The sequence below is a fragment of the Alligator sinensis genome, unplaced genomic scaffold (assembly GCF_000455745.1).
Source record: "Alligator sinensis unplaced genomic scaffold, ASM45574v1 scaffold103_2, whole genome shotgun sequence".
Lineage (NCBI taxonomy): Eukaryota > Metazoa > Chordata > Crocodylia > Alligatoridae > Alligator > Alligator sinensis.
The window spans coordinates 1,590,686-1,605,363 of NW_005842166.1; the positions used below are offsets into that span (position 1 = coordinate 1,590,686).

The 14,678-nt window shown below is 47.7% G+C and overlaps 1 protein-coding gene across 1 annotated transcript in view; it reads right to left on the bottom strand.

Annotated features, from left to right (window-relative positions):
- FBN3 (fibrillin 3) overlaps positions 1 to 14,678 on the bottom strand; it is a 271,545-nt gene that overhangs the window by 114,563 nt on the left and 142,304 nt on the right. Inside the window, exon 9 of the mRNA XM_014520884.2 lies at positions 10,697 to 10,822. Coding sequence (XP_014376370.1) covers positions 10,697 to 10,822 — 126 coding nt within the window. The remainder of the gene's footprint in view (positions 1 to 10,696; positions 10,823 to 14,678) is intronic.

Sequence of the window (14,678 nt, forward strand, 5' to 3'; positions counted from 1 at the left end):
TCAGCGCTTTCCCTGGTTATTGAAGTAAACTAATGAGGGGGAAAGTCCAGTCTGATTTGTTTTTAATGGTTTTATAGCTGCATTTGCCAGCAGGTTGACATTTTCCTGAAATATAATTGAAATTAATTGCACTGGGGCTGTTTGATCTGTGGCTTCTATGTACATTCCATCTCTAATCACAGCTCAGTGACTTGCAGAGGATGGTGACCCCTTTTTAAAGCCAAAGTGATTAAGCCAACTGGGTCTTGTATCAGACATATTTTTTAAACCACTTTATTGCACTAATTTGCTAATGAATCATTTCTTATAGATAGGGAGTTTCTTCCAGGAAAAAAGACAAAACATGGGACAGGGAGCCAGGGGCTCTTGGCTTTTAATACTAGTGCTGACACCAACTCACCCCTGGTACTTTGGATGTAAGAATCATTATTAAACAGTTGCCATTCATTCTCCTTGGGCAATAGGGCTGCACGAGGCTTTGGACAGAGCTTCGGATCCGGAGAAGCTTTGGAGGCTTCGGGGTCTGAAGCAGCACATCCAGGTGGAAGCGCTGCCTCGTTCGGCTCCCCGAAGCAGTCCGGAGCCGCCTCGGAGATCTGGCCATAGGGTATAACGGGGAAACAATAAAATATCTATAACTTTGTTGTTTTTCATCCGATTTAGATGAAATTTTCAGGGGTGGTAGACTCTGTGGAGAGGATAAAGTTTGCCAAATTTCAAGAAGATCAGTGCAGGGGTTTGGGGGAACAGCACACCAAATTCTTGAAAGCAAAACTCACGTCACATCTAGGCGTTACAAAATAGTGGGGAGAAAACTGCAGGGATGGTAGCTCTTACTGAGACCACAAAGCCTGCCAAGTTTCAAGGAGATCAGTGCAGGGGTTTCGGGGGAACTGCCCCTCAAGCTGCAGACAAGCAAAACTCGTGCCATGGGCGCTGTGGGACTGACTGTGTCTGGCTTGGGGCGGGGAGGGGAGACACTGCTGCAGGCCTGGCTGCTACGCTGCTGTGTTCCCAGTTATCAATCAATCAATCATGATTCACCCAGGGCCTCAGGAATCAGCTCAATACACAGGACCTGGCTACGACATAACAACTTAACGAGCATCAATTAGCACCTACACAACCAGGCTAAGGAAATAAAAGCATCAATACAGACAATCAACTGCCCCAAGACAGACACAGTCTTGGCATGAGTTTTGCCTGTCAGCAGCTAGGGGTGCAGGGCCCCAGAACCCCCCCTGCACCGATCTCCTCCACAGCTGGCAGGCATCACAGCAGGGGCCACCATCCCTGCAGCTGTCACCCCGCTGCGCCTTAACACACGCAGGGTCACCCATGGCATGAGTTTTGCTTGTCCACAGCGTGGGGGGCAGTTCCCCCCAAACCCCTGTATGGATCTCCTTGAAACTTGGCAGGCTTTGTGGCCTCAGTAAGAGCTACCAGCCCTGCAGTTTTGACCCCCTGTGGTGTGACGCACAGCTGTGACATGAGTTTGGCTTTCAAGAATTTGGGGTACAGTTCCCCCCAAACCCCTATAACAACATTCTTGAAACTTGGCAAGTTTTATGCTCGCAGAAGAGGCTACCATCTCTGCAAGTTTCATCCAAATCGGTCAAGAAACAACAAAGTTATAGATATTTCATTGATTCCCCATTATACCCTATGGCCGGATCCCCGAGGCGGCTCCGAAGCTTCGGAGCGGCTTCAGCCGGATCGAGGTGGAAACCCGGTCCAGAGCTCCGGATCGGATCGTGGCCATCCAAAGCGGCTGGATCTGAAGCTGGATCGGATCGCTGCGGACTCGCACAGGCCTATTGGGCAAGGCTCTGGCTGCTTCACAGCAGACTAGGGCAGGCTGATGAAGCATTTGGAGAAGCTGCAAGTGATACCATGCTTCATATAAAAGGTTAATTAAGGAAAGGGATGCAGATTGAGCCAAACCTCTCCCTAGAACCAGCAAGTAGGTTGAAGTTGCTGAGTGGGCACAGCGCTGTGATGTATTGCCATGGGCCCATGCTGTGCTCTGAAGAGGATGCTCTATTCTCCTACCCCCATCTCACTCTTTAGTAGAACTTCCTCAATGTACACAGATATCCTACACTGTAATAGCAGGCCAGTGAACCAAGAAAGGGTGCTGGGCTTGTGCTGACATCTGTTCCCTCAGGCAGACATGTTGCTTAGGCAGTGCTGAGTTGGTATAGTGGAGGGAGAGATCCATCCCTTATTAATTTGAACATACTTGATTTATTTGCTTTTTCCTGAAGCTTTTATTGTTCATAAAAGTCTCCCTCAGAAAATAAGGTCAAAACTAATTTTCTTCCCAGTTGGCTGGTCTGACCTGTAGCAGAGACAGAGATGGATGGAAAGAACAGTAAGTCCATTTAGTCCATCCTTGGCCTCTTGCCAAGACCTCCCATGTTTCAGAAGATACATGTTGTAGGCCTGCATGGTGTTATTTTGTCTGATTTATACAACCATTAACTTGACAGATTTGTACAGCAATCTCACTGAATCATATCATCTTCAAGGCACAAAATTCCACCTGATCTTAGAGAAACCTGGCTGGGAGAGATAAAGGCAGGTCATTGTTTCTCGAGGCAGCAGTTCCTCAGTTAGGGAAATGGGATAAAAAGGCTGTGGCTGCTTGCACAATACTGCCAAAAATTATCATAGAGATCCTGAGAGTTTAGTAATACATGCTTCCCATTTGGGAATAGAGATTAATTGAACTGTATTTGGTGGCATGTAGGAAGAGTCAAAATAATATGATGCAGAAATGGATTAAAATAAATACATAAATAAATAAAACTCAAAATGTGAAAGTTCTGTAACTGAAGATTTTCTAAATTAAATTATTTCAATTTTGGAAATTAAGGTTTTGACTGTAAATGGAGAAAAAAACTGGAAAAAGCAAGTTTTTTTATTAATGAAAGGGCTGCATTGCTTTTTTGAGGAATAAAAGTTGTGCATTCCCAGGGAAGAACAGTCAGGGGTAAGTGATTCTCTCTCCTCCACAGATCCCTACTCACAGGAACCAAGAAGCCCACAGGATCAAACAAAAAATTGGAGCAAAACCAGACAGTGAAAATCAAAGTGCAAGGGGATTATTTCTTGAACATTAGTAGAAAAGATGCTCTGAATCTAATGCTCCCTTAAAGCCATGTAAATCAAACTAGCTACACTGGACTTAAATAAATAGTATTGGATGAGGACTGACCTTTTTGTTGTGTAGAAAATTCTTTATGTTTGAATTTTTTCTATTCCAAAGTGGAACAGAAACAAATATACATATTTCTTTATGCATATCAAATGTGTGTGCGCACACACCATTACATAAATAAATAAATACACACACTTACATATATATGCATATATATATTTTTCTTATATGAAATGACATTTTAAATGAAAAGAGAGGAGATTATCCTTGTTATTCTGAAGCAAGACAGAAGGCAAAGAAGGGTGGTACCTTATACTAACTGGTTCAGAAAGACACAAACTTTTATAGGCAACAGCTTTCTTCATTATTTGCCTTTAAATGAAAGGCAATTTCAAATTGGAAAATCAGGATATTCTGAAATGGATGAGGGCCACTTAGTTAAACTGTATCTGCCACCATGGCCAGGGGCTCCCTCACTGCACTATCCCCATAACTCAGTGGGAAGACTGGCATGGTAGACCACGGATTATGGCTCATAGATAGGAAAGGAGACTGGAAGCACCATTTCTCCATTATAAAGCAAACTGAATACAACTCATGTTTTTTCCCCAGATTCCTTCCTTAAAAATTCTATGATTTCTGGGGCCCATATACCTCATTTGTCATTTTCCCTACTGCAAAGAGAGGGTACACCCTGGGCAGATCAAGAAATTTTAAAGGCGTGGTGCAAGCGGTATGAATGATGCCTCATCAAATAATACAATGCATATTTCTCCAATTAAAAAGAAACTAGAAGCTTTACTATTATGTTAGGGGCCCAGTGCTATATTATTCTGTTTAAGATCCAAGCAAAAACAAATATAACGGAGGCCGTGGTGGGTTGGCTGCCAGCTCCAGGGTGGGGCATTCACCTGGTGCCAGGTGATTACAGCCATAACCCCGCATTGTGGCCACAGAGAGAACTGCTCCCTGCATCCCAATGCATGGGTCCCCTTGACATGTGGCCCCAAATTGCCCCTTACTGTTCTTCATCCATCATCCCTGCCACCACAGGTGGTTCTACTCTGGCTATGTCCTGTTAAACCACATTTCCCTATCCTCAGCCCCATCCCACCATGCCCCAAACCCATCAGACCCCACCATCCCGTCATGCCCCAGTCAGTCCTACCCTGCCCGCTCACTTCCCCCATGAGCCCACTGCACCCTGTACTCATCAGGCATCAGCCCTCCTGACCCCTCAGACAGTGCTGAGCTCTCCCTTACCCCCTGAGTACTCAGACATTACTGAAGTCCCTCACACCACTTGGCTCTCCTTCTCCCACAATCCCTCTTGCTCCCAACCCATCTCATCCCCCATTTCAGCCCCATAGCCTCCACCACCTCGCTTAGCCACACATCCAATCTGCCCTATATCTCCCTGAACCCCTTAAATGTCCCAGCTCCTCCTCACCCCATAACCCTCTCCCCCTCAACTCCTTAGTGTCATGATCCTCCATCCAGTCCCTCACAGGCCCTAGCAGCCCCTTCCCCTCAGAGCCCTTTCCATACTGTTCCCCCTGCCCCTACGACCACCAGCCATGGGGCAGATGGGGGCAGGACTACAACTGCCCCACCTTTCTCCCATTCTCTTCCCCTCCTCACAGCATGTTAATAACTGGCCACCAGTACCCTCCACTGTCAACATATAGAAACTAACAATTGGGATCAGGGGAGGACTCATTATAGCCGCTTGCAGTGCCCCTTCCTGGGAGGACCAGTCCCTCTGCATCCGTCCATACTTGGCTTTACACCACTCTGGCTGCACCACTGGCTCTGCTTCCCAAGGCCTCCATCATATGCTGCAATGAATAACCCAGGAAAGGGTCACTCCAGTTACTAACGTCTTTGCCTAAACTTTGCAAGTTACTCCTGTCTGACCCCTGCATTTCAGCCACTGCATGGCCAGGCCTGCTTTTAACCCTGCCCCTCCCCTCCCTGCCTGATTTCTTGTGGGTTTGAATCCCCTGGGAGAAGAGCACAGAAAAATTACCAGGATAATGGTAGAAGAAAGGCTAGCTCAATTAGTAGATCAAGCATTGTTAACACCTCTGGAGGGAAGAAACTAAGGCTGTGTGAAGCTTCGGTCCCTGATTCGATTAGGCAGAGATTCAGCCCGATTCAGTGGCCAAATCTCCTAATTCAAATTGAATCAGAAGAGCCTTTAATCTCTCCGAATTGAATCAGAACCCTTCAAATTGATTCAGAGAGATCCGGAAAGATTTGGCGATTCAGACATAGACACAGCTTTAAATGTTTTTTCTACATACCTCTAGGTAGCAGGGGCTGGTGAATGCTGCGATGCTGACGCAGATGGAGCATCCCACAGGAGCACAGGGGGCTCCCCAGTGTGCTCAGCAGCAGACCTGGAAGTGGACTAGAAGCACTTCCCGTCCACTTCCAGGTCCACTGGGGAGCACGTGGGCCACCCCCCACCCCATGCCCTCTGGCTCGGCAACTGGTGTCTCCTGGGTTGGGGGGGGCACCCAGGGTCCCCCCATGGCTGATCACTGAGCCGGACCGGAAGTACTTAGTAATTACTAGCTATCAGTAATTAGTACTTAGGACTAATTACTAGGTACTAATTACTAAGTACTTCCAGTCCACTTCTGGGTCTGCTGCTGAGAGTGCTAAGGGGGCCCCCATGCCTCCCTGGCTTGGCGATCAGCCTTGGGGGGACTCCGGGTGCCCCCCCAACCCAGGAGGCACCAGTTGCTGAGCCGGGGAGATGCAGGGCAGGGGGGACAGGGGGGAGAGCCCTGCGCACTCCCCGGTGGACCCAGAAGTGGACTGGAAGTGCTTCTGGTCCACTTCCAGGTCTGCTCCCGAGGGTGCTGGGGAGCCCCCTGCACTTCTGTGGGATGCTCCATCTGACCCACCATCACAGCATTCATGAACCCCCTGCTACCTAGAGGTATGTAGAAAAACCATTTAAAGTAGTCTCTATGTCCGAATCTCTCCGAATTGATTTGGAGGGTTCCGAATTGATTCAGAGAGATTAAAGGGTCTCCTGATTTGATTTGGATTCAGAGATTCAGCCACTGAATCGGGCCAAGTCTCTGCCGAATCGAATCAAGGACCGAAGCTTCGCACAGCCCTAGCCCTTAGCAACATCTTGGCAACTTGTGCTGATGTCAAGAATTTATGCAGTAAATGAAACCTGCCCATGATGGAGTTTTATTCAATGATATCCAAGAATAGAAAAAGCCCAACTCATGCTTTCTTAGCCTGGCACTACTAACAGGAGTATAAAAACTGTTGTAATTAGGAGCAGTTCTAACAGTTCTGACCCAGAAAGCAGAGGGCGGCCAAGTCTCAGGAAGAAAGGCCTAATTTTTCCACAGCTGCTTTGCAGAAATAGAAATTCACTTTAAAGGACATTTTCAGCTGGAAAATCATTATTTTTCAATTTGATTTGTAAATTTAAAAAGCTAATTGGAGGAAACATCTTTCAGGAGGATGAAGAAGTCTGAAAGAGAGTCCTTTGTGAAGTTAAATAAATGCAATGATTGTGGGCAAATGCCATAAAAGATTTATTTCACAGTCTTAATTCTGATCGCAAGTTAGAATCAGATTCTTCCTGACAAACAAACCTGGGTAGATATTTCAATAAAAGTGAATTTTAAAATGACTTTTCACCATTTTTGTGGTCCTTTGTCTGCCTTTGCATTTTATCCAGGGACGGCAACTGAAGATCAAGACAGCACAATAACAACTTATATTAGTTCAGGGACATTGCTGCAGCATGATGTACTGAATTTCAATTCAGTCACAGACAACTACATCCAAGTAGGCATTAGACTATTTTTAAACACTGAGGTCTTAATTTTATTTACTTTGTATTTCTTGAAGCATGTGACAAGCGTGAAAGGCATTAAATGTTCAGTGGTTTCACCAAGAAGCCTTTACCCTCCCCTCCCCACCCCACCTGACTTGACTTGCATATGCCTACATGTGGAAAAAAGGGAAAAAAGGAATTTAATTTCTATCAAAATCCATTAGCTGCACTAACAAGGTGACTCTGAGTTACACTTTATGATGCTTTCTTTTCATGACTGAAACATAACCAGTTTTAATCCAGGTTCTAAGGATATAAAACAGATTGGGCATGAAATAACCATTGTTTTCCAAGGTTTCCAATAGAAAACTGTAATTGGTTGAGCTTGATTCTATCTCTGCCTTTAAAAAAAATCATTGCGTCTTTTCCTCACTTATGAAGAATTAGATTCCAGCATTTTGAGACACATTCTGAAATTTATTTCTATTATTGCGAGTGTCCTTACTAAGAACAATTAATAGGGAGATGCTGTGTTTATCATAGAAACTGGTGTCTGTTACTTAGAGAAATGGACCATCAAATATTCACAGATCTTGGGAAAAAAATTCATTCTGTAAACACAAGATTCGCTCTAGACTCTAAGGTTTGCATGTATGACAGGACCTAAATCTGATCTTTCCTGAACTCCATTCACTTTCAAAAAACTTTGAAGTTATACACATATTCAGCCAAACTGGTGCCTCATGTAGGCAGGTACACTGAAGTCAAAGTTGGTCTCACTGGCACCAGATATGCCTTTCTGAGTTCTGCAGTACAATGACTGTCAATAGGCACGTGCAATTCCCACATGGTCCTGGATGACATTTTGTATCCAGAAATCAAATACTGGGAACAGAAAGCTGTAAATGGCACATGCAGTCACAAGAATTAATCTTTAAGGCTACAAGGGCCTGGGCTTTCTGTGTAGCATGTTTGGATGCCCTTTTACTGTTAGTTGGCACAAACTTCGCACATCAACACATGCATTCATGTGCCGTAATTATGGTGCATTAAGTTTAATACCTGTAATAACAGGTAATAACTTATTGCACCATTATCAGAATGACTGCACAATAGCGCCAGCACACATCTTTTAGGTGACGTTAATGCACAGTGGATTAATTCTACTGAGCAACTGTGCATGAGCATGGCTTTTGCTGCGATAAGCAAATGCATAGTAGAACTAGTCTACTGTGGTTCTAGTGTCTCATGTAGATGTGCCCATTGTGTGTGTAATTTCTCTGAAGTGTTTACACTGCTTCAGGGAGTAGAGGATGTATACCTCTCAGTTTGGAGCATAGATCTCACCTACTTAAGCTACAGGGCTAAGTTTGTTAGCTCAGGGCCAGTAAAGACTTAGGAACTACTATCAGTGGTCTAAGAAAGAAGAAAAACAAAAAAGCCACTCTAGGAAGAACTCTATTTCACTTTACACTCAAATGGCAGTTTTACAGCTGTGTAAGCAGTATTTTTTTTGGCACTTATGCCCAGTTTGCAATTCTATTACTGATGCATTATGGAGTTACTCATAGCTACTGAGTAGGCGCCATACTGGCTAGGCAGGTACACACAACTGGAATAAGTGAAAGTCATGGGATTGTACCTGGCAAAAAAATCCATGAGTAGCAGGTGTTAAATACATGTTAAATACAAATACCCATGTGGTTTGGCCCAACAGCTCAGTGCTTAGGGCATTCACCCTGGAAGTAGAAGACAGGTTCTAGACTCTTTCACCCAAAATGGATTTGAACCTATGCATGAATGATGCGTGCCCCTGGCAGCTGGGGGTGGGGGCACGGCGCTGGTGGGAGCACGGCGGCAGCAGTGGGAATGCGGCAGCAGTAAGCGGCAAGCTCCCGCTGGCGCTGCCCATGGCGGGGGTGGGGGTGGTGAGTGCTGACCAGCAGATGCCGCTGGCAGTGTTGGTGGTGGCCAGCGGGGATTGCTGATGGCCTGCAGACACTGCTGGCAGTGTTGGTGGCGGTGGGGGAAGAGGAGGGGGGTGTGGCAAGTGGCAAGCGCCTGCAGGCATCACTGACAGTATCAGCAGCACCTTTTCATAGGGGGTGCACTGCCACACTCAGGGGGTGCACGTGCACCCATGTGCACTCCCTACACATTGACAGTGAACCTATAGCTCTCTGACTTACCAACACAGGGTGTGTCTACATGAGAAGTTTACTGCAGAGCTGCCTAATTAGCTCTGCAGTAAAGTCTCTGTATCTACACATGCAACTCAATTAGGTCTCAGTAAACTAATAAATGCTGCCGTAGGTTAGTACTTGTAAATGCAAGTACTATCCTGTGGCGGTGTTATTTACTGCACAGCAAAACATGAGTAGACCCTGACAGGGCTGGCTAGGACATGAGGGTGCTTCAGTGTTGGGGCTGCCTGCTGGCTTGCCCTGCCCTGAAACATCCTTGTGCCCCAGCCAGCCTCTCTGCAGCACACTGTGCTGGGTTGGAACAGCTCTGAGCTGGCTGGCTGGCCCCCACAAATCCCCTGCCAGCTGGGGCTGCTCTAACCCGGTTCAACATGCTGCAGTCCCGGGCACACGTGTAATCATGACACGTGGGAGCAATAAACTCTCACATGATATGCACTGGAGTTTATTGCTTTGCATTAATTGCATGTGTAGATGCACCCTCAGAGCTCTAACCACTGCAGGTCCCCTGGGCAACCAAAAGAGGGAGTTATGTAGAGCCAGGAGAAAGAGACACTAAGTCAGCAGGTATGTGGTCCAGAGATGTTGTTTTAGAAGGCAGCAGACCATGGGCTCTGGCCTGGACTCTTGCATCCAATGAGGTAGATGCTTCCTTGATGGTCTCCATCCATTTTATCCAATGAATGCTAAATGCTAGGTGTAGTAACTCAGTTTCAAAAGAAGTGATGCAGAAAGGCCTAGCTAATGCCTGACTTAAGGCTTGGTGATTAGGGCACTGTGCTGGGAAATCAGAGCATGTTGGTTCATATCCCCCCCATTGGGGGGGTCTAGAAACTGGTCTCATGCTTTCTGGGTAAATATGTTTATTACTGAGCCACTAGCACTTATAATATAGGAGGCTTGTCCTCCTCTCTCCTGGGACTTATGATAAATTATGCTAATCTATAGCCTCCTGACCAGTCTGTAGTTGACTGTGCTTGTCCAGTAGCCATGTGGGCACTTATATGTCCACACTGCCTGTTTAAGAGAATATCCAATTATGCATAAGTTCCCAAAATGCTGGTTATATGGCTGCAAAACTGCATGTGAAGGGAAACATAATTCAGTCCTTTCCATCTGTGTAGGGCACACACTTAGACAGGAATTTTCACCCCTTAAAATACCACACAGCAAAAGGGTTGATGTACTGAATTTGAATTGGTTGCTGTAGCTGCCTCTTATGTAAAGGAGGGCCCTGGTGTTTCACTGAGAACTCCCTCAGGGGGTGTGCATGAGTGTGTGGGGAGGGAGGGGGGCGTGGATTTCACAAAAGCCCTAGTTGCTGGGCACCAGTATGACTACTGGTCTTGCTGCCTGAATCTAAACTGTGAGGGGACAAGGCCCATTATTTGTCGAAAGTACAAAAAAGTTGAAGGCAGATATATCTCACAAATTGCTTGCTCCTGAGGTGAATCAAGTGGGTCTCTATACAACATGACCTGTCCCCTCCGTATTTCTGGGAATTAGATGTCTTACCAATACAGCGTGATCCATCTGGGCTGGTCATGAAGCCCCGTGGACATGTGCACACATAGCTGCCTGCTGTGTTGGTGCACTCACCGCCATCACAAACGCTGGAGATAGTGCTACACTCATCCACATCTGGAAAAGAACAAATCAAAAGTGATTAATCTTTGGTGCAAACCATCTTTGCTCCTCAACTGCAGAGCAGATCCTGGGCCAAAGATAGCTGCTTCTAGGTTGCTACCATGTCCCTACTGGGGTCTGCATGAGCTGAAGCTTTTTTAGGATCCAGACATTGTCTCATTCTTCTTCTCACTGTTTTCCATGGGCCCTGAACCCACAGCTCCCAGCTGACACCAAAGCACAAGTGACATATGCTATGAGAAAGGCTGTTCTGGGGTGTCCTGGCTGAATGCCAATAGGAATCCCTGGGTCTCCCAACAGCAAAGCACTTCCTGCCAGGATCTCACACTTGGCTAGGCAGAGCAAGCAGGACTGGAAGCCCAAGAAGGACTGGAAGCCCAAGAAAATATATGATCTGCTTAGGGTGAGAATGGGAGCAGTAAAGGAAATAGGCTGGACTGCTTAGCCCTTCCAGTACAATCCTTACTTAAATGCCTATGGCTCTCAAGGACAGGTAATGCATGGTTCCCTGTAACAGGGCCCTCACCCTGTTACTAGGGAGACTGGGTGGTTTAGGGTCTGCTCTCACTGCTACCTTTCCTCCCATTATTCTTGTTACCTTCATTCTCCACCCTCACCCCAGCCGGTGCGGACATGGCCCTTCCTGTTTGTTTTCTCGGGTCAGCACTTCCTCCTTCCCTCCTTTCTTAATTCCCTGCCCCATCTCTCCCTCTACACACACATGCTCCTTCACTTTGCCTTTATCACACAGTCAGAGTTGGTGGGCTTCCCAGTGCTGCCGCAATTTGCACACAGGGTGAGGATGTGAAACAAGATGACCACTGAGTCCAGGTGCCGAAAGTGCCTGATGACCCAGCAAGTGGAAGTGAAGAGTCAGGCGACCCCGAGCCTGCTACATAAGCCCAAGCTTTCAGCACTGGCAACAGCAGTGATGGTAGCAGTGATCCCCACCACCTTGTGTGGTCCAGCCTGAACTGGAGCTCTGCTGTTCATGGCCTCTCAGGGAGCCAGCTGTTCTCTCTCCCTCCCTCCTATCTGCAAAGATCATTCGAGTAGTTTCTAGCAAAAGTCACCCAAAAATGTTAGCACTGGAAATTCCACAGGGCTAAACTGCTCAGGACTAGATTTCACAGAACTAGTCTGGAACCAGGGCTGCAGATTTGTGTACAGGTTTCCCTCGATTTTATGCGGTGCATGCATTCCTGGAGAACGGCGCATACATCAAATTTGCATAAAGTGAACCCAGGTTACAACAGAACAGATAGGGATACGTTCCCACTGTGATGAGGGAGGGAGGGAGGGAGTAAAGCTGGGATTAGGGAAGGGACAAGGAGAGGGGATGTGGCGCAGCCCGTCGGCAGCTCCCAGGGCTGCAGCAGGCAGCAAAGCGGTGGGAACTGTAAGTGGGCATGGGGCAGGGGGGCAGGGCTCTTGCTGCTATGTACCCCCTGGGAGGGTTGTGGGCTGTGTTGGGCTTTTCCTGGTGGGGGGCACGGACCCCTGGATCTCCACACAGGACGATAGAAGGCTGCCGCTGCAGGCTGGGACTGGCAGCGGCACTGGGCTATCACCAGTGCTCGGCGGGCAGGTTGGGGGGGCTATGGTGAATTTTGGGGTGGCAGCAGCCCCCCTCCCAGCACCGCCGCCTCATTCCTGCAAGCAAGGCTGGGGCTGGTGGTGGCACCAGGCTCTTCTCGGCACTCCAGGCAGGCAGCAGTGGCGCAGGGAGTGAGGCTGCTGCCACCCCAAAATTTGCCATGGCCCCCAACCTGCCTGCCGCTGGCCTGGTGGCGCCTCTGGCCCCAGCCTGCAGCAGCAGCTTGAGGTTGTCCCGCACAGAGATTTGGGGGCACATGCCCCCTGGAAACAGCCCAGCGCAGCCCCCCTGTCCTGCGCCCCCTCCCCCCCGCAAAGCCCTGCACCCATTCACAGTTCCTGCCGCCTTGCTGCAGCCTGGGGCCTCCACTTCTCCCTGCTCACCCCAGTCCCTGCAGGAACAGCCAACACCAGCTATCTGCAGCTGCTGGGCTGCACCATGCCCCGAACCTCCTAGGCTCTGCTTCTCCCCACTCACCCCAGCTGCTGTAGCAGACCTGGGAGAAGCAAACACCACCTGACTGCACCGTGGCATGGTGCAGCCCAAAGACGGGTGGGTGGGGAGAAGCAGAGCCCCGCTCGCATAAGAGTCAATTTACCTCGCACAAGGAATTTTGGGTAGAAAAGGGGTGATCGCATAAGACCGAATTCGCATATATGGAACTGCATAAATTGAGGGAAACCTCTATCTATTCAGTTGAAATCTATGTTTCAGAAGCAGAGCTGGAATTTGAATCCAACCTACAATGAACACATCCAGAGTGGTTTACTGCTGGCCGGACTCCAGGTGCTGGTTGAAAGCAAAGAGAATGTTTGTCAAAGTGCTTTGACAGTAGCCAAATTTTCATGATTTGGCAACCAGCAAAATAAGTGATCTCTCTTAAGCAGCTTTATTTATTGTACTTTAAAACTATCAAGCTTTTGTGAATGGATGAAGGGGTTTTATATGCAATTTAGATGCTTACTTGGACTGGCAGGAGGTTAATGAAAAAGAACTGGGAAAATTCTGCTCTTTCAGGAGGACTTTTCTTATGTGAACAACCTCAAACTAGACAGGCACATAGCTCAGAGGCATCAGCACAGACCGAGACAAGATTCAATGTAGGACAAGAGAACGTCTATTAAATCCCAACAAAAGTGGCAAAAGCCAATGAGCTAAGGCAGTGGTGCTGAAGCTTTTTGCCTGGCAAGCCAGATGGGTGGTGCCTGGTCTGTTTGTGGGCCAGATCTAGCTGGTGGTGCCAATCTGGCACCCAGAGTAGGCATGGCAGGGCCCTATTTAGCCATGCAGAGGGAGGCTGGGGGCAGCCTAGCCCCAGTCCAGCCATGCAGGGGAAGGAGGCTTGGCCTGGCCCCAACCCAGTCCCAGAGGAGTAGGGGTCATGACCCTCCACAATACAGCTGCAGATGGGGGGGGGGGGGGGAGGGGGGGGGGGGAGAAGGAGGGGGAAGAAGGGGGCCTGGCCTAGCTATGATCCAGCCATGCAGGGCTTGGGAATTTGGCAGTAGGGAAGGGTGACAGTATTAAATACTACTGCTCCCCTGCCACCAAATTTCCTGCCCTTAGGGGAGTCCCTGAGGATGGATGCCATGGCTGTACAGATTTGGCCCATGGGCTGGAAGCTGAGCACCCCTGAGCTAGGAGGATACTGCCAATGCTGTACAGATATGGAAGATCAGCTGTGTTACTATAAAACACTGATGCTTTAGTGATGGAAGACAACATTCGCACAACTGGAAAAGGGCCAGAAGGAGGATCCTCCTGTAGGGATCAGTCAACCTTTACCAGTCAACCGGTAGCAAGGAGTACAAATCTGTTCTAGGTATCTGAAGACCTCAGGTCCCATTTATGCTGACTGACACACATAGGAAGGGATTTCATTTTGAACGAAAAGAATGAATGCTATAATTACAGGATGGGGGAACTGTATCTGTAAATGGGTTATCCTGAAGAAACTTCTGAAGCCATGGAAAAAGCCATCTGACTGTGGTCTCACAGTGCCCTGCAGTGGCTAACAAAGCTAATGCAATTCTTAGGATGTAAAACAGAGAAATATCAAGTATGGGAAAGAAGGTGGTGTTTCCTCTTCTAGGTCACTACTGGGTACTGAATCCCATCCTGGTGCCAACTCTTCTGAAACAATATTGAGAAATGGGCTGAATTCAGAGCAGAGCTACAAAAAAGATTCTTGCTTTCCAATGAGAGACTTAAGGAGCTCAGTCTATCTGGCTCAGACAAGAGAAGGTTAAAAAG